This window comes from Nyctereutes procyonoides, unplaced genomic scaffold (genome assembly GCF_905146905.1).
Source record: "Nyctereutes procyonoides isolate TBG_1078 unplaced genomic scaffold, NYPRO_anot_genome, whole genome shotgun sequence".
NCBI classification, from domain to species: Eukaryota; Metazoa; Chordata; class Mammalia; order Carnivora; family Canidae; genus Nyctereutes; species Nyctereutes procyonoides.
Window position 1 is genome coordinate 10742128 of NW_026575044.1, and position 22592 is coordinate 10764719.

The 22592-nt window shown below is 38.6% G+C and overlaps 1 protein-coding gene across 10 annotated transcripts in view; it reads left to right on the top strand.

Annotated features, from left to right (window-relative positions):
- The window catches only part of CDC42BPA (CDC42 binding protein kinase alpha), a 327675-nt gene that overhangs the window by 156487 nt on the left and 148596 nt on the right, over positions 1-22592 (top strand). For all 10 annotated transcript variants that reach the window (XM_055323638.1, XM_055323632.1, XM_055323630.1 and 7 more), the window contains exons 7-11: positions 3901-4101; positions 5613-5861; positions 7797-7876; positions 10098-10264; positions 19038-19160. In XM_055323638.1, the coding sequence (XP_055179613.1) occupies positions 3901-4101; positions 5613-5861; positions 7797-7876; positions 10098-10264; positions 19038-19160 (820 nt within the window). The remainder of the gene's footprint in view (positions 1-3900; positions 4102-5612; positions 5862-7796; positions 7877-10097; positions 10265-19037; positions 19161-22592) is intronic.

Genomic DNA, 22592 nt, shown 5'->3' on the forward strand with positions numbered 1-22592 from the left:
TATTTTTTTGCATTTTTACATTTGTTTTTATTTAATTATTTTTAGTATCTGATCTTACACTGTTTACTGTAAGTTTTGCTTGCTTGTTTGCATGCATGCTTCCCCCCTTCCCACCCCCCACCTTTCTGCCTGCTATTGACTTGGTCAAGTTTAATTTCTCATTTTATTTGCTTCTTTGAAAACTATACATCCTATTTCAAATATTTTAATGTTTATCTTTAAATTTTTAACTTTTAAAGTTTACCAAAAGTCTAGGGTCTCAGATTTTCCACCATATTCCTAAGCCAAACAAGAAACTTAGTTTATCTTATGCCATATACAAAAATTGACTAAAAATTAATCAAAGACCTGAATATGAGACCTAAAACTATAAAACTCTTAGAAGAAAAGATAGGGGAAAACTTTATGACATTAGATTTGGCAATGATTTCTTGGATATAATACCAGACAATAGGCAGTAAAAGGAAAAATAGATAAATAGGACTACACCACCATTAAAATTTTTTTTTGCATTGGAAGACGTAGTCATTTAGTGAAAAGGCGACCAGTAGAATGAGAGAAAATAGTTGCAAATCATATATCTTATTTAGGGGCTAATTATTCTTCATGTATTCTGAATAATTAGCCCCTAAATAAGATACATGAAGAATATCTGTAACTCAATAAAAACTCAATTCAAAATGAGCAAAGTACTAGAATAGACATTTCTCCTAAGAAGATGAGAGAAAATAGTTGCAAATCATATATCTTATTTAGGGGCTAATTATTCTTCATGTATTCTGAATAATTAGCCCCTAAATAAGATACATGAAGAATATCTGTAACTCAATAAAAACTCAATTCAAAATGAGCAAAGTACTAGAATAGACATTTCTCCTAAGAAGATATACAAATGGCCAGCAAGCTCAACATCACTAGTCATTAGGGAAATGCAAATCAAAGATACTACTTCATTCCCAATAAGTGGCTACTATTAAAACAAAACAAAACAAAAAAACCCACAACCCTACAATAAAACAGAAAATAAGAACTGTTGGTGAAAATGTGAAAAAATTAGAACTTGTGCACTGTTGGTAGGAACGTAAAGTGTAAAATGCTGTAACCACTCTGAAAAACATTATGGCACTTCTTCAGAAAATTAAAAATGGAATTATTTTATGGTCCAGCAGTTCTACTTCTGGGTATATACTTTGCAGAATTGAAAGCAGGAACTCTAAGAGGTATTTATACACCCACATTCATAGTATCCTCAATATCCAAGAGATGTAAGTAATCAAGATGTCCATCAGCAGATGAATGGATGAAGAAAATGGTATTTACATACAATGGAATATTATTCAGTTTTAAAAAGAAGGAAATTTTAACACATGATACATCACGAGTAACCTTTGAAAATGTTATCTTAAGTGATTTAAGCCAGACACGAAAATGTCAAATATTGTATGATTTCATGGCTCTTGAGGCCCCTAGGGTAGTCAGATTTAGAGATAGAAAGTACAGTGGTGGTTGTCAGGGCCTGGAGTGGGGTGGGAGGTGGGCAGTGGGGAGTTATTGCTCAATGGATGCAGAGTTTCAGGTTTGCAAGATGAAAAGAGTTCTGGAGAAGGAAAGTGGTAATGATTGCACCACAGCATGAATGTGCTTCATGCCACTGGAGTATATGCTTGGAAATGGTTATAATGGTAAATTTTATGTTGTGTGTATTTTATCACAATTAAAAATAATAATTGAAAAGTAAGTGAAAAATAAAGATGAGAAAACAAGAAACTTAAACCACTTGAATCCTAATTGTTCCCTTGGTAACATGTTACTGTTTTCTGGTACTTTAGTTCCATCTGATTTCTCAGCCTTTAGATGGTTTTTCCATCTATGTTTCTCCTTCTCTTTTTCCTACTCCTCCTTGTCCTCATCCACTTGACATTGTTTTATCTAATTAACAACCATATGTATGAACTAATATCTTTGTTCACAATAGCTTCTATTGTCACATTCTTCCACATGGGTTAAATTTCTTGTTTCCTGAAGTGTGTCCTTAGGTCTATCTGAGAGAGTCTGTACCTGGAAATTCACTCATTCTTTGTGGAAAATGTCTGTACTTAATCCTAATTGGTAGATCATAATTAGTTGACAAATATTGGCAGATTTTTATAATATACCTTTTCACTTACAATATACCCTGTAGAGTAGAGGCTATCATGTGTGGTAGCCTCTTGCTTCAAACATATAAGTTGAGGACTGTCCTCTTGTCCTCATGTGTATATTAAAATGCAAATACCAAGAAAATGGAAACCAGCATTCCCCAACTCCACTCCTGCTGTAATGCTTATTATCACCTTGGTTCTCAAACATTTGGTTACTGGCCCCTAAGAATTTATTTTTTTTAAAGAGCTCATTTATATGTTTATAAAAATGGTTGTTGTATTTTATCTGTATTCTTAAGAGTTCCCAATGCAAGAGTTTTCAAGTTACTTTATGTTAGTATTACCAAAGAGGAAGTCCATTCTAATAATTACTAAGAATGATATTTTTTTCAAGAATGATTTTTTCCAGAATATTAACAATTATTCTATCTTGAGAATGTTCTTTTTTTGATATGCTTATTTAAAACATGCAAAGAAACAATTTTCTTTTACTTCTGAGTACCTTACAAGATGTGTGCCCAGCACTCGATGGGATGAGCACTGGGTGTTGTTATGCTATATGTTGGCATGTTGAACTCCAACAAAAAATATATACACAAAAAAATAATTGATTATTCAAAAGCCATTTAGAAATGGGTTTCTCCTGGTCCACGCTTTAAACAGTCAATCGAGACCCATTGTCTGGATATTCTTTTTGATTGGTTCACTCTGTTCTATTGTATTGAACTCATTTAAGTGCTTCTGTTTTATAATTGTATGGGATTTGGGGGTAATTCATTCAAAGGTGTACATCCTATAAATAAATTATTCTCCTTTAGCTTCTAAAAAAAAAAAAAAAACAACAGTGTGCCCAGGATCATTTTTAGTGATTATTTTCTTATTTACATCTAACTTGCCATAATTATATGCCCACTATTTTTCTGTATTGGGACTTAATTTTTTGAAGAATATGTTCCAAACCTCTTTGTAATTTTTAATTAATAAGTAGTTTGCAGTATTTTATCAATATTTATTTCCTTAGATTTCAATTGAGGTGTTTCAAAATAATTTCCAGGTTGCTTATAAGTATTGGCCTGTTACAAACAGTGTATGTTCTCATTCATTTGGGGAATATGAATAATAGTGAAAGGGAATATAAGGGAAGGGAGAAGAAATGTGTGGGAAATATCAGAAAGGGAGACAGAGCATAAAGACTTCTAACTCTGGGAAATGAACTAGGGGTGGTGGAGGGGGAGGAGGGCGGGGGGTGGGGGTGAATGGGTGACGGGCACTGAGGGGGACACTTGACGGGATGAGCACTGGGTGTTATTCTGTATGTTGGTAAACTGAACACCAATAAAAATTAATTTATTAAAAAAAAAGTATCGGCCTGTTTTTTCAGGCTAGATTTTCTTTTAAACAAATTGTAGAATTTTCCTACTTCCACTATTTATATGAATGTGTTGGTTAGATAATACCAATAATAAGAGTTTTCTGTACTAAATATTCAATTTGTTTTTAATGACTGTAGTGTTACCCTAAGTGTAGTCAATGAACTACCGGCAAAAATAAAGATTTTATAGTATTTTGGAACCTGGAGAACTGTTAGTGTGGACATTATGTACAATTTAACTAATGTACAAGGAGGCTAAATTCAGGTATGACAAAATTGTAATTGTTTTGAAATAATGTTTGTTGTGTATGTAAGTATAAATATTTTTAATTAAAAAATATTTGTTTCTAATATAGTAGATTACTAAAAATGTGTGAACTTCTTCAGGTCCAGTCCTCAGTGGCTGTTGGAACTCCAGATTATATCTCTCCTGAAATCCTTCAAGCCATGGAAGATGGGAAAGGAAGATACGGGCCTGAATGTGACTGGTGGTCTCTGGGGGTCTGTATGTACGAAATGCTTTATGGAGAAACACCATTTTATGCAGAATCTCTGGTGGAGACCTATGGAAAAATCATGAATCATAAAGTTAGTATATTTTACTGTTTTTCAAATGAATGTGGTAAATGGTACATACAATAAATTTAAAGTAATGTGATAGTTAAAAAGAAAATGTTTTTTTAAAAACAATGAGCATTCTAATTTCTATACTAATAGGGGACATGATGAATATGAATAATCAAAATCCATAAATTATACATAAAATTATTAGTTCTAACCGTCTCCTACATTTTATTAGAAATGCTAATAAATAGGAAATTAAATGGTCTCTCCAGTAGAATAACAGAGTTGGTAAGCAGATAACCTATGTCCTTACTGTAAGTATACTCATGACTAGAATACATTTAAAAAATTCTCATCCTTAGCCACAATAAATGAAATGCAAATCAAAATAAAACTGAGATGTTCTTTTTCCCCCTGGCAAAGATGAAAAGAAAAATTATACTCTGTCCTCTGAGTAACCCAGCAAGGTGGACATTGTTAGATATTGTTGATAGGAAAATATATTGATGTGACCTTCTTGTCAACAAGTCTGTAAGTATGCATCTAGAGCCTTTAAAAATGATTAGAATTTGGGATTGAGCAACTTCAGTTTTAGGAATCTGCCCTAAGGAAATACTCAGTTTAAACAAGATGTATGTACGAGGATACCTGTTCCAGTCTTATTTACAATCAAAACAGGGAAGACAATCCAGATTCACCATAGGAACAAATTAATAGAACCTTCATCCATTGAGTTCCAAGCAAAATAGGAGTAAATTGTAATTAAAAGAGGAAGGTTCTGATTGGTCTCAGAAGATTGTGAGCAAACACCTGGAATAGAAATCCTGTAAGAGGACGGTGAGACCATTGTGAGCAGTTGCTTTACCTACAAATAAGCCAGTTGACACCCTTCTGTGGAGTTGACCCTCTTATACCTGGCTGCCAGGATAATTTGCTAAGTAGATATGGAGAGTTGGAAGACTGGGAATAGCTATCTGCAGGGTTGTAAAGAGCACGGAAAGCATTACAGAGAGAAATCCTGTGACCAGGAGTGGCTTGCTTGAACTCCCTGGGCCTTGTGTCTCTTCTGTAAAATCAGGCTAATGGTGGCACCTGCCTTAGAGGATTGCTGTGAGGGTTACGGGTGTTAAGCACATCCAGGAGTCAAGTGTGTGGTCCATTCTGTACAGGTGTTTACTGCTGTTACGTAATCCCTAGTTTGTGACATCTAGGACCCTCATCAGTTGTATGCACTCGATTGAAATGTTGAGTCAGATGCTACTTTTGATACGTCCTCTTCATTCTGACAACAGTTTGAGGGATTTTTGCATTTAATTTGTTCTTTCTACAGCGCATGTGTGACTAAGTCACATATAAAATTAAAAAATTCTTTTAGGAAAGTGCTCTTTTCTCTTATAGTATGAGTAACTTTGCACCAGCATACACTTATTGGACATTTTTAAAAGAAAATGCATTTTTAAGAAAGTAAATACCAATCAATCCACTTAGGGAGTTAAATAATGATTTATATTCCGTTTTGATTATTCTGTGTTTAGGAGAGGTTTCAGTTTCCAGCTCAAGTGACTGATGTGTCTGAAAATGCTAAAGATCTGATTCGTAGGCTCATTTGCAGCCGAGAACATCGACTTGGCCAAAATGGAATAGAAGACTTTAAGAAACACCCATTTTTCAATGGAATTGATTGGGATAATATTCGAAACTGTGAAGCACCTTATATTCCAGAAGTTAGTAGCCCAACAGATACATCGAATTTTGATGTGGATGATGATTGTTTAAAGAATTCTGTAAGTATGACACTGGAAAGAAATTCTGTCCCTCTCATTCTTTCCAATGTGGTTATAAAGCAATGTATGGACCTCCTTATCAATTCCCAGTCAGACATTTATCATGGCTTCTAGTATCTGTTCTCTTATACATCAAAAAATGAGGAGAATTCACTGAGGTGAAGATTTTTACTCATGACAAGGAGCAAAATTAAAATTCACAGATTTGCTAATTAGATCAGTTACACTTTGAGGCTTCCTAGGAAGCAGGGAAATGAGATGCTTAGAAAAGTGGACTTCATGATGGCAGAGTGAAGAGACTGGCAAATCTCTCCTTAAAAAGCTCCATAATACTGGACAGAATTGTCAGAAACAACCATTTTGGGACTTGACAACTCAACCCTTGTCAAGGTAAATAAATTGAGAAGCATTTATTCAGGAGAAACCAGACTTTGGTTAAAAACTGCCCCCCCACCCCCTTCCATCAGCTTGGTTGGGACTGTAGAGCTGCTGGCAGGAGGCTGCTTATTTGGGCTGACTTGATTTGAAGAGCTATCCATGCCCAGTGGTGGTGTAACCAAAAATAGCAGACTTGGTAGGAAGTGAATGGGGGATAAATCTACAGCCTTGCTATCCTGAGGTTATAGCCTCACTTGAGGTGAGTGGCAAACCGGCAGAGTTGCCAAACATTTGACCTTTTTTAGCTTGTGAGCCAGCGAAGGTCGTCAACCTCTGCTCTAAACTTTTAGGTTGTTCTGTTATAATTTAGGACAATGAGAACATAAAATTTTATGGTTGTTGAAGGCCTTTTTAGCCTTCTTAATTTGAACTTTATTTTTTATTCCATTATTTTATTTTTTAACATTTTATTGATTTATTTGAGAGAGAGAGTGAGCGAACATAAAGCAAGGGAGGTGTAGGGAGAGAGGGAGAAGCAGACTTCCCACTGAGTAGGGAGCTTGATGTGGGCTCAATCCCAGGACCCTGAGTTCATGACCTGAGCTGAAGGCAGAGGCTTAACTGACTGAGCCACTCAGGCACCCCCCACCCATTATTTTGTTTCTTATGATTTTAATTCTGCACTAAGAATTTTTATATTGATTTTATATCACTTTTCACTCCCAGTAAGTAACATATGTAAGGCAGGTAAGAACTTCTTATGCTTCCCTCTTTGGGCCTCCAAGAAAAAATGAAATGATGTTTCCTCATCAGTTTGTTATCATAGGAATTAAAAGAATTATACTTATTATAAACAGAAATTTGGGTCATTCCAAGTTAAATATGTAGCACAGTTGATTCTGATTACGGTAGTTACATGTTCAATAAAGTTCCCACGTACACAGTATGAGTATTGAACTCCTGTTCATAGGGGGGATTTCAGAGTTAGGTTCTTCTGAGCCGCTTCATGTCATGAGCCAGTCAGTACATAACCTTGTTTTATGTATGTTTCTATTTAAAGACACCTTATTTAGTACATATTGTTGATTAACATCACATTCAAAGTGAATAGCAGTGTGACTCATGCCTGAGCAAAGCTCCTCTAACACACGTGTATTTGTAAGGCAGAGCATCTCCTTGTTTAGGCCCAGCTGGAAACTTAGGCATCCGGCAGCTCAATTTTTTTTTTCCCCCTTTGGATATGTCTGTGAGTGATTGCAGAAGTACTGTGAATATTGATTTGGGTTACAAATAACTTTTAGTGACGAGGCAAATCTGCACATATGCATACATGAATAATCATGTGCTCTCAATGTCAGACTTAAAGTCTTGAGTTTAATTTTATCAGAATGTTAGTGTTCATTGTCTGGATTCTAGAGATCACTGCACATCTGCACCACACTTAATCTATATTTCTAAATCCAACAGTCATGTTATTTGCTACTGACAGTTAATATTATAGACCAGCCTCCAGGTCACAGTTACTGATTTCTTACCAGGTATTTTTTCCTCCTTCAGGAAACGATGCCCCCACCCACACATACTGCATTTTCTGGCCACCACCTGCCATTTGTTGGTTTCACATATACCAGTAGCTGGTAAGTTGGAAAAGTTACCATAATTTGGACAGTTCATAATTTGGACAACTTAAAGCAAATTAAGATGAATTGTGGTTTTAAAAAATATGTAAGAGAATCTTATAAGTCGAAAAAAATTTTAAATATAGGCTGAAGTTACTGCCGGAAAAAGATGTTCTGTAATGAATAGAACATGGGAGAATCTTAACTCATTTTGGACAAGTAGAGCTCAGAATCTTCCTCTTAGCAGTGGAGCAGGAATCAGAAGAGTCCCTGGCTATTGAGCAAATATGTTCCAGGTGCCAACCACCAAGACCAGCAATCCTAGCCATGCTTTCTTGGGTTGTCATTACACTGCCCACTTCCCGGTCCTCCTTCCTCGGTTTGGGCTGAGTATGATTGTAATAATCACTTCTTGTGTGCTACCTCAGTGCCTCACCTGCCTCTTGTTCTCTTACACAATTTTGCTGAGTTGACATCATCATTACAGTTCAATTTCCTGCCCAAACCCGTGCAGTTCAAAGCATCCAGAGAAAAACACCTGACAATTCTTATTAGTCTTACCTTCCATGTTCATGATTACCAGCACCCTTTTTGCTGCCTGTGCTCACTATCCTGCTCTCCTGGACAACTATTCCATACTCTCTACTTGCCTCTGAAACCTCTTACTCTGCTGTCTCCTGATCTCGCTTCCTCTTGCATGGAGAGGTTGAGGCAGACAGCTTTCACAGGCTCCTTTGCACGTGTATCACCTGCCTGCCTCTGGCCCTGAGCACTCATCTGTGTGGATGATACTGGGGGCGGAGGGACTCCCAGTCAGCCCTGTCTCACTTGTCTCATCTGGTTTGTTATGGCTTCTTCCCATCACAACACTTCCATCTCTTAGCTTCCAGAGCACTTGCCTGACTTCTTACCTTTCTGGCCGCTCCTTCTCTGTCTCTGCATCTGATGCCTTCTGATCTCCTGATCTCTTGTGCCCCACGGCTTAGTCTTGGGTCCATTTCCATTTATACTGTGGTGCATTCCCAGATACTTGCTGTTGCCCTCTGTGAGACCCTTCTGCTCTCTCCTACTTAAAATCTCTCTGAACTATCTCCTTCAGTGTTTATAGTCTAGTCTCTTAGATTTCTCTGAACCTGTCTGGTCCTGCTAAAAGATAAGTCAGGGGCAGCCCGGATGGCTCAGCGGTTTAGCGCCGCCTGCAGCCCAGGGCGTGATCCTGGAGACCCGGGATCGAGTCCCACATCGGGCTCTCCGCATGGTGCCTGCTTCTCCCTCCGCCTGGTCTCTGCCTCTCTCTCTCTCTCTCTCTCTGAATAAATTAAAAAAAAAAATTAAAAAAAAAAGTCAGAACGTGTCACTTCCCTGTTCAGGATGAATCCCCACTGCCCCCCAATTCCAGTGGCTTGTATCTTAATCCAACATTCTTACAAGACCCTGCATGACTGGCTCACTTTATCTTTCTGTTTCCCGCTACTCTTGACCTTGCTGATTGTACTCGAGGCGCATACATCTCTTTCTGGCCTATGAACATGTCAGACATACTCTTGTCTCAGGGTTTTTACTTCTGTTCCATCTGCCTGGAATGCTCTTCCCCCCTGTTACTCCCTGGATTGGTCTCCTTCCTCCCTCCTGACTTTATTCAACATTCCTTTCTGAGTGATAGCCTCCTGGCCACTTTTTCTAGATTTATTTCTTCCCCCTCATACTTCACCTCTCCTCTGCAGTTTTTTCCCTAGCATTCAGCACCATCTGATGCCCTGAATATTTTGCTTATTTATTTTGTTTTTCTCTGTCTCTGTCATGGGAGCATAAGTTGTAAATCGGGCAAGTGCCAATTTTGCTCACTGCTCAATGTCCAGCACTTCAAATATTTTTAGCTAAATTGTATTGAATTAAAGGAAGCATTTCACTTTTGAGTCCAAATTCTGATGAAGAGGACCATGTGTGTGCTTGTGACTCCTGTTTCACTTACGTGGTCACCTTGTTTTCAGTGAACATCATTTTATAATATGCAGTTATTGAAATAAAAAAATAATTGGGACTACTTCTCATTTTTAAAAAATGCTTCTAAAAAGTGGTTTGTGTTGAGTTTTGCCAACAGTGTGTTTTCCTGTCTCCCGAGATGGCTACCTGTAGCTAGGTATTAAAGTCCATGTTTTAAACAGACAGCTGCAGGAGGCTCTCTTTGCTTCTTCGGACTTTCTCTTCTGTGTGAACTCACATTTGTCTGTTTCTTCAGTGTTCTTTCTGATCGGAGCTGTTTACGGGTCACGGCTGGTCCTGCATCCCTGGACCTTGACGTCAGTGTCCAGCGGACTCTAGACAACAACCTGGCCACTGAGGCATATGAGAGGAGAATTAAGCGCCTCGAACAGGAGAAGCTGGAGCTGAGTCGGAAGCTTCAAGGTAAGTATGTTATAACGATGGCGTCTTCCCTTTTGGGGGCTGGACTCAGAGTTTGAAGAACTGTTGATTATGGGGGGTCGTTGTAACTTGAGATTTTTGTATGAAGGTGAAACACATGCAATTGAAGATACTTATGCAGAATGCAAAGTAATACTGTTTATGTAGACTCATGATATGAGCAGTAACCCACAACACATCGATCATCTCTCCTTGGGTATGTGTGCCTGGGAACACCCCCCTGGGAGAATGAGATGGGGCTCATTGGGAGAAAGGAGCCCTTCCCATCCAGGGTAGCGCTCTGTGTCACTGTCTTATTTCCTTAGCCTGGCAAGCACAACTTCCTGGCAAACACTGGCCTTCTCTGCACGAGCACTCCTGTTGTGATACCTGGTGACTGGAAACTGCACATGACTTCTCTTGGTCCCTTACACGTCCAAGAATCTTGTCCTCTGCCTGACCTCATCTGCTTGGGTCTTGACATTGCAGTATCTGAGATTCTTTATGAGTCTCCATTTCAAGCAAGCCCTGCATCTTTTCCTGTTGGTAGTGGGCTAGTTCCAGGCACCTCCTGCCTTCCTTCAGCTACACTGTCACCTATGCCTCGTGCCAACCTTCGATGGATCCTCATGTCCATTGCTCTGTCTGTCCCACTCCCTTGCCTGCTAAGGTGCCTGCAACCACGTGTCTGGAGGTCTTGTACTTGGGACAGGTCAGGTACTGACTGGTGGCACTTCTGATTGACCTGCATGAGTCTCCAGGCGACTCTCAGGGAGCATTTCTCAGGCTGCACCTTCTTACCTGTCAGCCTCTGACTGAGCTGTCTGTCCCCCTCCTGACAGCTCTTTCTGCTTTTGGCTTCTGGGACACTTGAATCTCCTGGTTTTCTTTTTCCTCACAAACCAGTTACTCTGTCTTGCTTCCTGAGTTTTCCTGGACTCTCTGACCTCTGAATGTCCAGGTCCTGCAGAGTTGTCCAGTTTCTGACTGCTGAGAGCTACAACCTTCCAGGCATCATTAAGCCCTCTCCTTGTGTCACACCTCATGACTCATCTGCCAGCAAACCCCGACAGCTCTGCCATCACAGAAGATCCAGAGTCTGATCACTGCTCCCTCTGCACTACCACCCTGTTCACATCAGCACCACTGTCTCTTGCCTTCTCTTAATAGCTTTCTAGCTGCTTCCCTCACCTTACCTTGTTCCCTCTTCTCCCATTGCTCTTTCTGTTTCAGCCACCCTGGGTTCCTTGGCTGTTCTTTCCACAAACTGGGCATGTCCCCACCTCAGGGCCTTTGACCCATCTATTGCCCTGCCTTAAATTTTCTTCCTTTGGTGTTCACATGATTCATTCTCTTATCTCCTTCAGGCTTCTCCTCGAGTGTTACCTTTCAGTGAGGCCTTCCCTGACCACTCTGTTTGAAACCTAATCTTGCTTTATCTCCAGCACTTACTGTCCTGTCCCCCTTTCCTGCTGTATTTTCTCCAGAATAAAGGACATAACATACAATTTATTTTACTTCTTTTGTGAATGAAGGAATGTATGTATAAATAATCAAAAAGCTTGTAGCTTTTAAGAGAGAAAGAGTCAAAGTTTTACAATAAAGTTTTGCTGGTATACCAGTAGAGAAAAAAACTACAGACGTCAGTAAAACAGACCGCTTTCTATTTTTCAATAAGTTGCTAAGATCTGTGCATGTGTATTACTTCTTTTTTTGTGTATGTGTATTCTTCCTTGCAAGTTGTTTGTTTTGATTTTTAATTAAATGTCTTTACCATATGTCATTGTGTAAATTTAAGATATACAACTTGTTAATTTGATACGTTTGTATACCGTAATGAGATTGTCACATTAGATAATGTGTGTACCCCTGTGTATAGTGTTTTTGTCCGTATTATGACACTGCATTAGATCTCTGTGACTTATTTACTACCTGTTGTGAGTTGGTACCCTTAGACGAGATCAGTCTTATCCCCCCACTCCTGCCCTGTCCCCTGGTAACTACAGTTCTACTCTACTCTTTGTTTTTCACAAGTTTTTTTAGATCTCATATATGAGTGACATCACATGTGCTTATCTTTCTCTCTGTGACTGAGCGTTGTGTGCTCATGGTCCATCCATCTGTATTGTCACAAATGGCAGGATACTGTCCTTTCTCATGGCCGAATAACATTCCATTGTGGACATATGCCCCCATGGGCCTTCAGATTGTTTCCATATCTTGGTTTTAGTGAATAATGCTTCAGTAAACATGGGGGCACATATATCTCTTTGAAACCCTGCTTTCATTTCTTTTGAGTATCTAACCAGAGGTGGAATTTTTGGATGGTCTGGCAGATCAGTTTTTAAGTTTTCTTTTTAAAGATTTTATTTATTCGTGAGAGACACACACACAGAGAGAGAGAGAGAGAGAGAGAGAGAGGCAGAGACACAGGCAGAGAGAGAAGTGGGCTCCATGCAGGGAGCCTTACGTGGGACTCGATCCCAGATCTCCAGGATCATGCCCTGGGCTGAAGGCGGCACTAAACCACTAAGACACCTGGGCTGCCCAATTTTTAAGTTTTTAAGGAAACTTCATAACGTTTTCAGTGGTGTTTGAACCAGTTGATATTCCCACCAGTTGCATACAAGGATTCCCTTTTCACTACATCCCTGTCAGCATCTATGACAGGTCATCTCTTGTCTTCTTCTTGATGGCTGTTCTGACAGGTATGAGCATTGTAACATTTCATTGGGGTCTGTTGTTTTTCTGGCCTCTGTTTTATTTGTTTCTGCTCTGAACCTTATTTTTTCTTCTCATTTGCTCACTTTGGGCTAATTTATTCTTTTTCTAGTTCCTTGAAGTACAAATTAGATTAATTGAAATATTTCTAATTTCTTAATATGTACATTTGTTGCTTGAACTTTCTCTCAGAACTGCTTTAATCCATCCATTTGAACTTTCTCTCAGAACTGCTTTATTCCATCCATTCCACAGATTTGGTATGTTGTATTTTTGTTGTCATTTGAGAAACTTTTTATGTCTTTTTTGATTTCTTCGTTGACCCAGTGGTTGTTTAGAATTATTTAATTTCCACATATTTGTAGATCTCACTTTCCTCTTGTTGATTTCAATTTCATACCATCATGGTCAGAAAAGATGATATAATTTCTTCTTATGTCCTATCATATGATCCGTCTTGAAGAATGTCCTGTGTGCACTTGAGAAATCTGTTTATTATGCTGGTGGTGGGTAGAATGTTCTGTAATACCTTTTAAGTCCATTTGTTCTAAAATAGGGTCCGATTGCAACATTTCCTTGCTGATTTTCTGTCTGGATGGTTCATCCATTACTAATAGTGGAGTAGTGAAGCCACCTAACATTACTGTACTGTCTGTTTCTTCCTTAAGATCTCTTAGTATTTGCTGAATATATTCCAGTGCTTGGGTGTCATGAGTGTATATATTTATAATTATTATATCTTCTTAATATATTGATGCCTTTATCAGTATAAAATGATCTTTGTCTCATTACCATTTTTGGCTTGAAGTCCATTTTGTTTGATGTAGGTATGGCTGTTCTCACTTTTGATTTTCACTTGCTTGAATACTTGGAATATTATCTTCCATCCCTTCACTTCTAGCCTGTGTATATCTTCCAAGCCGATGAATGTCCTTTTAAGCAGCATATACTTGGGTCTTGTTTTTGTTTGTTTGTTTTTTAGAGAGAGAGTGTGCACATGGACAAACAAGGGGAGGGGGAAGAGTAGAGGGAGAAGGAGAAAGAATCTTAAGCAGGCTCTATGCCGAGCACAGGGCTCCATCTCATGACCCTGAGATCATGACCTGAGCTGAAATCAAGAGTAGGGTCTTAACTATGTGAACCACCCAGGCACCTCCTGGGGTTTTTGTTTGTTTATTTGTTTTTAATCCATCCAGCCACTCTGTGCCTTTTTATTGGGAATTCAGTCCATTTACATTCAGGGTGAGTATTGATATTTATTTAAGCACTTACTATTGCCATTTTATCTTTTGCCTTCTGGTTATTTTGTCTTTCCATTGTTTCTTTTTAACTTTTGTTTCTCTCTACCTTTGCCATTTGGTGGTTTTCCGTGGTGATTTGCTTCTTTTCCCTTTTTTTTATGTTTTGTGTTTCTGCTCTCAATTTTTGCCATGTGTTAACTATGAGGTTAGTATAAAATGTCTCCTAGATAAACCAATCCTTTCTCTGCTGAAAGCAACTTACCTTTATTCACCTATAAAGGTTCCATCCTTTTATGACTCCTTTTTTATATATCTGGTGTCACAGCTTTATCTCTTTTTTGCTATGAATTTGTTACCAAATTATGATAGTTAAAGTTATTTTTTTTTAAGAGAGAGAGAGAACCCAAGCAAAGCAAGGGATGGGGGGTGGGGGGTGGGGGCAAAGACAGACAAGCAGACTCCCTGCTGAACATGGAGCCTGACTTGAGGCTCGATCCCAGGACCCAGAGATCATGAGCTGAGCCAATGACAGACATTTAACCAACTGAGCTACCCAGGGACACCAGTTATATTTTTAATGCCCCTTTCCTTTAGCATTTATGCTACAATTAGGTATGTAACACTGTTCTGAAATGGAGTCACAGTTTTCTAATTCTGAATGTTTATCATCTTAATCAGAATTTTCTGTGCTTTCAGTTTTTCATTTCAGTTTTAAGAGCTCCTTTCAACACTTCTTGTAAGGCAGGCCTGGTGATGGTGAACCCCCTCAGCTACTATCTGTCTGTCTGACCTTTGTCTCTCTTCATATTGGAAGGATAGCTTTGCTAGATGGGATATTCTTGGCCTGGGTGTTTATGTCAGTCCTTTGGATGTGTCATTCCCCTCTCTCCTGGTCTGTAGTCTCTGCTGAGATATCTGCTGATACTCTCATAAGTGTATATCACATCCTTTTTCCCTGGTTGCCTTTAACATTCTTTACCATTGACTCTTGACAGTATCGTTATAAGATGTGTTAGTGAAAGTCCTTTTATATTGAGTTAGGAAGGTGTTCTGTTTAGGTGTGTGGACTTGTGTGTTTAGTTCTCTCCCTAGTTTTGGGAAGTTCTCAACTATTATGTCTTATATAACCCTCCCTGTGGTATCCCCATTTTCCTAATGCTTGGTTGTCTAATGGAGTAGAATAACTCTTGTAGCATTTCTTCGCTTTTAAAAAATCTCAGTTCTTCCTCACAGAGTCTCCCTTCCATCCCACCTACTCTCTCTAGTGCTTTCTAGGGCATCTTCATCTCATATATTGAGTCCTTCAGCTCCACAATTTTTGTTTATTTCTCAGAATTTTAACTTCTTTCATTAATTTTATTCCTGAGTTCATTGAATTGCTTTTCTGAGTTTTCTTGTAGGTCATTGAATCTCTTTATAACTATTTTTGAATCTTTTATCAGTGAGAACACTGTGTTTCGTGTCTTTGAATTTGATTGCTGGAGAATAGTCCTTTTCTTTTTGTGAGACCTTATTACTGTGATTTTTTTTTTCGTAATGTATCATGAAATGTACCTGTGCTGTCACATTTAGAGTTTGCTAGCAAACAGCTTTCCTGTTTAGGTAGTTTTTCTCCCTGGATTCAATTCTAAGGGAGGGTTCAGCAGGTTGTCAATCAGAAGCCTTTGTTTTGTTTTCCAGAAGGTGGCGCCATAGCACAAGTTTTTAGTTTCTCCTGGCGCTCTGTCTAACCCAGAATGGAGCTAGGACAAGGCTGGTTTGCAGTTTTCAGAACTCAGCCTACCTTTGGTTTCCAAATACAAAAGGAGATCTGGACAAAGCCTGGCTGGGGCTCTCTCTTCCTCATTCTGTCAATTGTGGAAAATTTATTCTGCCCTTATGTCTCCTACCTCATGCCATTTCTTTATCTGGCAAATGTGTTGATGGGGAGACTGACCATGTATTTGAGACAGACTCTCTTCCTTGGGCAAGACTTTTATTTCTGAAATACTCTAATACTGGAGGAGACTTCAGTCTGAATTTTAGAAGCTACTAACTTCCTATGCAGTTCTCCAGATACAACAAATGCACCACGATGAAAATAGCACCACATATTTAGGGATCTCGAAGTTTCCAAATTATTTCGGCAGCCCCACCCATTCTCCAGAAGTTGTCCTGTGTTTTTACTCCAGCATGATATCCCTCAATTTAGGGCAACTTAGAGTCTAAGCCTGCTTACAGAATTGGGTAAAATTCAGACGTCAGAGGCAGCTGCCAGAGTTCCCACCTCAGAAGGTCCATCCCCCTCTGTTTTATTGTACTTGGTCCTCTTTGCTTTCTTAGATACATGACTTCTTTAAAAATAAGATTTTTGCAAGTTACATATTTTTACTTTTTGTGGTTGGAGTGATAGGCCAGGAGCTTCCTACTCCTTCCTATTCTGAATGAGAAATTCTTATATACCAGGCTTTTTTGATGTTTTGAATTATCATGTCCTTAGAAACTATCATTATCTGTGATTGGTATCATTTGCACAAAGCAAGCATAATGAAAATGTGGGATCATTGCCTTTTTGTATTAACTCCTGTTTCATGCAGTGGTATAGGTTTTCATTCAAGCTGCTTCATGCATTTGTCAGCTATTTTTTGAACACTGATGACCCAGGGCCTGTTCTACACATGACTAGGGAGGTAACAGTGAGCAGAAAAAGAGAAAAATACTTGCCCATGCAGTGCTTACATTCTACTTTTAAGGAGACAGATGCCAAATCAAATACAGAGCAAGATCATCAGCTGAGAATGAGGAAAGTGGGGAGTGTATTAGATTATTGACAAGAAAAAGAGAATATGTGGAATGAATAAATGGTCTAGGGACACAGCCGAGGACTGCCAGTCGTGCCAAGCTGTTTGATGCCAGTAGACCTGAATTTGAGGTGACTGTGTTTTCTTCAGCCACTTTGTCAGCTTCTAGGGTGGGAGCACAAGTCAGAGAGTCAGAGTCCGCCAAGATTGGGGCTTTCTAGGGTGGGTGTAATGGAGGAGAAGAGGTCAAAGAGGTGCAAGGTCTGTGCACAAAGCAGGTATTGTAGTGATAGACCATGGAATCCAACCTGGGTAAGTAAGGAAGAAAAGAGAAAAAAACTGATTAACCTTAGGATGGTGGATTTGATCTCTTGGTGGGAATGAAGCATCGCTGAAGTGATCCCTGGAGTAAGCACCTGTAAAGATAAGAGATAGAGAATGGTGTACTTGAAATCAAGATTTAGGAGGCCATATATAGTTTTATGTAATGGAAAATTGTACAGTAGCATTTCTCACTAGGTAGACTGCTAGCATTTGGGGCAAGGAGATTCTTTGATGGGGGAGACTGTTCCACATTTTGTAAGATACTGAGCTTTCTTGGTTCCCAGACACTGAATACACTTAGCCATCTCCTAGCTACACCAGTGTCAACACCCCTTGCTCCCCTCTATACACACACATACACATTTCTAAGTTCCGACGACGTGAGAATCACGGGTCTAGAGTGTGACCAGTAGATTTGGTGGTGTTTCTGGAGAGAGGTCAACCAGCTAGGTTGTTTTGGGCTGCAAATCATAGAATTCTTAAATAATAAGGATTTATTATCTCATGTAGGGAGTCAGAAGTAGACTGTGCCAATACTGGGGTTAGCTTCTCTATGATTCTCATGGCTTTCCTCTCATGATTCTACCATACTGCTAAAATTCCCGGCTTCTTGTCTGCACACATGTAGAGACCAAAAGAAGCAGGTTCACTTCTTTCATTCATCTCTCACTGTGTAGAAGATTTATACCTTTCCAGGAATCCTTCCAGTGGACTTCTTCTCAAGGAACTATTAATACTCACTGGGTCACATCCCTAATTCTTAACCAGCACTGGCAACATAGAATGGGCCCACCATGATTGATTTAAACTATCTTCCAATTTGGCCAGCCTACCTTGTCAATGCACATTGTAACCTGATACCTGCATTTGGTTCATGAGCAGGAGGGCAAAAACCCCAGCAGTGTCTACATGGGGGATATGTGTGCCTAAGAAGCTAGAGTGTTGGATGGATTGTCTATTGTGATGTTAAAGTCACTAAGAATAATAAGGGTTGCAATGAAAAGAGCAGTGAACAATATGTGAAATTGTTAGTCAAAGACAGAATAAGAAAAACAATAGATGATAACTCCAGCAGACAAGAAATGGGCATTTTAGCAGACTGGGATTTACAGGGTAGACAGAGGTAGCAAAGAGGAGCCAGGATGCCTACCCACCTCCAAGTCCTGCAGGAGGTGGAATCTAGGAGAAAAAGTAGCTGTTACTCGTGTCAACTGGTTATTTTTATATCTCCCTGTTTCTACTCCCAACTTAGGTTTCTTTCTTTCCTCTTTCTTTCTTTCTTTCTTTCTTTCTTTCTTTCTTTCTTTCTTTCTTTCTTTCTTTCTTTCTCTCTCTCTCTTTCTTTCTTTCTTTCTTTCTTTCTTTCTTTCTTTCTTTTCCTTCTTTCTTTCTTTCTTTCTTTCTTTCTTTCTTTCTTTCTTTCTTTCTTTCTTTGAGAGAGGGGAGAGAGTATGTGTGCACATGTATGTGCAGTGTTTGAAACAGAAAATCTCACGTTAGTAGGCAGATCCTTTCCTATGTCTATTATACTTTTAAAAAAACATGCATTGGAGTTTTGAGACCTAATTGTGATGTATTTATATGCTTTTTGTCAATGGGTAGATGTTTTGATCAGTATAATTACATTTTTTCTCTAGAAATATTTAGTTTTAAAAAACTTGAAGTGTGACCATATTTCTCATTTTTTCTTCTGTTCTCCTCTTTTTGAAGAGTCAACACAGACTGTCCAAGCTCTACAGTATTCAACTGCTGATGGCCCACTAACAGCAAGCAAAGATTTAGAAATAAAAACCTTGAAAGAAGAAATTGAAAACCTAAGGAAACAAATAAGAGGTAAATTTCTGTGATTCACTATTAATTCAGTTGAGTAGGTTTTTCAAAAAATGTTTTATTGACACAAAACATTTATTGGGTACCTGTCATGTATTATGTGATGGGAGTTCTGTGGCACTGAGGGAAGAGCAAGTAAGAATGGTTTCTGCCTGAGGTGCCTATCAGGGCTCAGTCAGTTGAGCATCCAACTCTTTATTTCAGCTCAGGTCATAAGATTAAGCTCTGCATTGGTCTCTGTGCTGGACGTGGAACCTACATAAGATCCTCTCTCTCCCTCTCCCTCTTGCCTTCCACCCTTGCACATGAGTGCTGTCTCTCTCTTTGAAAAAAAAAAAAAGTTTCTGCTTTCAATGAGCTCATGTTTTGATCTGGAGAAAAAATAGTTTTTGCAAACTATGAAAAAGCTGTAAGAAAAAGAAGCATAGGTACATGGAGAGTACTTAGGAGGGGCACCTAACCATGGTTTAAGTTAACAAAGATGATGTTTTGGAAGACCTATTAGTTTGTGACATTTAGTTGGGATTTTGCTGGCATAGCATATATATGAATAGGGGAAGGAGTGTAAGGAGTGAGGAAGGACAGTGTAGATAAGGGAACTACATGTATGCTGACATCAAGGCATGTGAAAATTTATTTTCTCTGTAATAGTTACTTTCAGCATATTGATGAGATTTAATTAAAAATGGGATCCCTGGGTGGCGCAGCGGTTTGGCGCCTGCCTTTGGCCCAGGGCGCGATCCTGGAGATCCGGGATCGAGTCCCACGTCGGGCTCCCGGTGCATGGAGCCTGCTTCTCCCTCTGCCTGTGTCTCTGCCTCTCTCTCTCTCTCTCTCTCTCTCTCTCTCTGTGACTATCATAAAAAAAAAATTAAAATTAATTTGGGCAACTGTTGATATGCCTGTTAAATCCATTCATGCACTTATTCTGCTCATTCAACAAGTATTTTTTGAGCATCTACTGTGTGCCAGGTGTTGTTTTAGGCTCTTGGAATTTGGTACCAAACAAAATGACAAAAATCTTTGTTTTTGCTGAAGTGGAAGCCTCACAACAGACATAGAACAGGAACGGTATAACTTTGTACATGATACAGTATGTTAGAAGGTGGGAAATACTTAAAAATAGAGCAGAATAAGGAGAATGGGTCAGATGTAGAAGATGAGGAATTCTATAATTTTCAGTAGGGTAGTCTGGGTGTAAGCCTCATGGAGGAAGTGACATGTGAACAAAACCTTGAAGAAGATGAGAGCTTAGCCATGCATTTAAATGGGAAACATGTTCCAGGCAGAAGAGCTAGCCCGTGCAAAGGCCCTGGAGTCAGAATGTGCCTCATGAGTGCAGTTAGAACCAGAGGACAGGCAATATGGCTGGAGCAGGAGCAAGCAAGGGAGAGTGGAGGAGGTGAGACTAGAGAAGTAAAGGTCTGGGGAGCCTGACTGTTAAAGGTTCTTGGCTTTTTCTTTCAGTGTAATAGGAGCCTTTTGCAGGGTTTAGAAGCAAGGCACCTTACCAGAGTATAAGAAGAGAGACAGGAAAAGGTACTAGTTTAGCTAGGATAGTTAGGCCTCCAGAAATACCATTTTAAGACCAAAATAAGTGATGGAGAAGAAAGAATCTGATAGAGTATCTTTTATAAAAAGGACTGTTTAAAATGCCATGTTAATACTTTGCTTGATTATACATGGAGCTCTTGAATTTGGTAATTTATGCTGTTCTATTTTTTTTAAGTGGCTCCCTTCCTAAGAGAGATCCATTTATCAAATTTCTGTAGCTTTATCTTCCCAAAATTAAGATAGATTAGGAAAATGATAAGCAGAATCCTTTGCTTTGCTATCAACACTAAAGCATCAATAGCAACGAATGTATTAGAATTATTGGACACTGAAGAAGGTGTAGACCAGCTGGGACTGTCAGTGATTTATCTTCAAAGAGGTAGTATGGATTGAGATGATTTACTCATAGGCCCATCTTTCTTACTAGCTCTAAGGTTTTTTTTTTTTTTTTTTTAAGCTCTAAGAGGGTTTTTATTTTATTTTAATTGATTCCTTAGGATTTTCTGGGCTGATCTTCATGCATCTGCAAACAGGAACAGTTGTATTTTTGCCTGTTTGATCTCTATGCTTTTTATTTCCTTTTATTGCACTGGCTAGAACTTGCAACATATGTTGAGGAAGAGAACTGATAACAGACATCCTGGCTTTCTTAGGGGGGGAAAGCATTCAGGGTAATGTTAGCTAGGGTTTTTTTTTTTTTTTTAATTGATGCTCTTTACCAAGTAAGAAGTTCCCATATATTCCTATATCTCTCAGGGTTTTTATCACAAATGGTGTTGAAATGTGTCAAATATTTTTCTGCATTTATTGATGTGAATATGTGGTTTTTTTTTTCTTTAGTAAGCCTGTTAATATGATGGATTAGATTGATTGATTTTGAAATACTGAACCAAACTTGTATCCCTGGAATATACACATCACTGGTCATGGTGTTTATTTTTATATATTACTAAATTTTATTCCTAGTATTTTGTGAAGAATTTTTGCATCTGCATGTGTGAAAGATGTTGGTCTTTGGCTTTCTTTCTTTTCTTTCTTTCTTTCTTTCTTTCTTTCTTTCTTTCTTTCTTTCTTTTGCCTTTGTTTTTGTTATTTTGGTTTTTTGTCTGCTTATTGAGATATAATTGACATACAACATTATATGAGTTTTAGGTGTACATATAATGATTCAATATTTGTATTGTGAAATGATCACCACAGGAAGTCCACGTAACATCCATCAGTACATATAGTTACAGAATTGTTTTCTTGTGATTAGAAATTTTTAAGAGCTACTATCTTAACAACTTGTAAATGTATAGTACGGTAGTATTAACTATAGTCCTTGTGCTGTACATCACATTTCCAAGACTTACTTATTATTTAAGGAAGTTTGTACCTGTTGATCACCATTCCTCCTTAACTCACCCTGTTCCTGCTGCCTTTGCAACCACCAATCTGTTCTCTGAGTTCAGATTCCACATATAAGTGAGATCATACAGTATTTGTCTTTCTTTGACTTACTTCAATTAGCATAATCTCTCAAGGTTGTTGCAATTAGCAAGGTATTCATTTCAATGACTCAGTAATATATCACTGTACATATGCCCCACATTTTTTTTTATCCATTTCTCTGTCCGTGGACATTTAGTTAGATTGCTTCTGTGTCTTTACTATTGTGAATGATGCTGTACCAAACATCTTTTCAATTCACTGTTTTTGTTTTCTTTGGATAAATACTCAGAAGTGGAATTGCTGGATCCTATGGTGGTTCTATTTTTTAATATTCAGAGGAGCCCCCTTTCTGTTTTCCAAAGTGGCTGCATCAACTTACATTTCCAACAGTGCACAAGTGCACAAATATTCATTTTTATGTATATCCTTGCCAGAGCTTGTTATTTC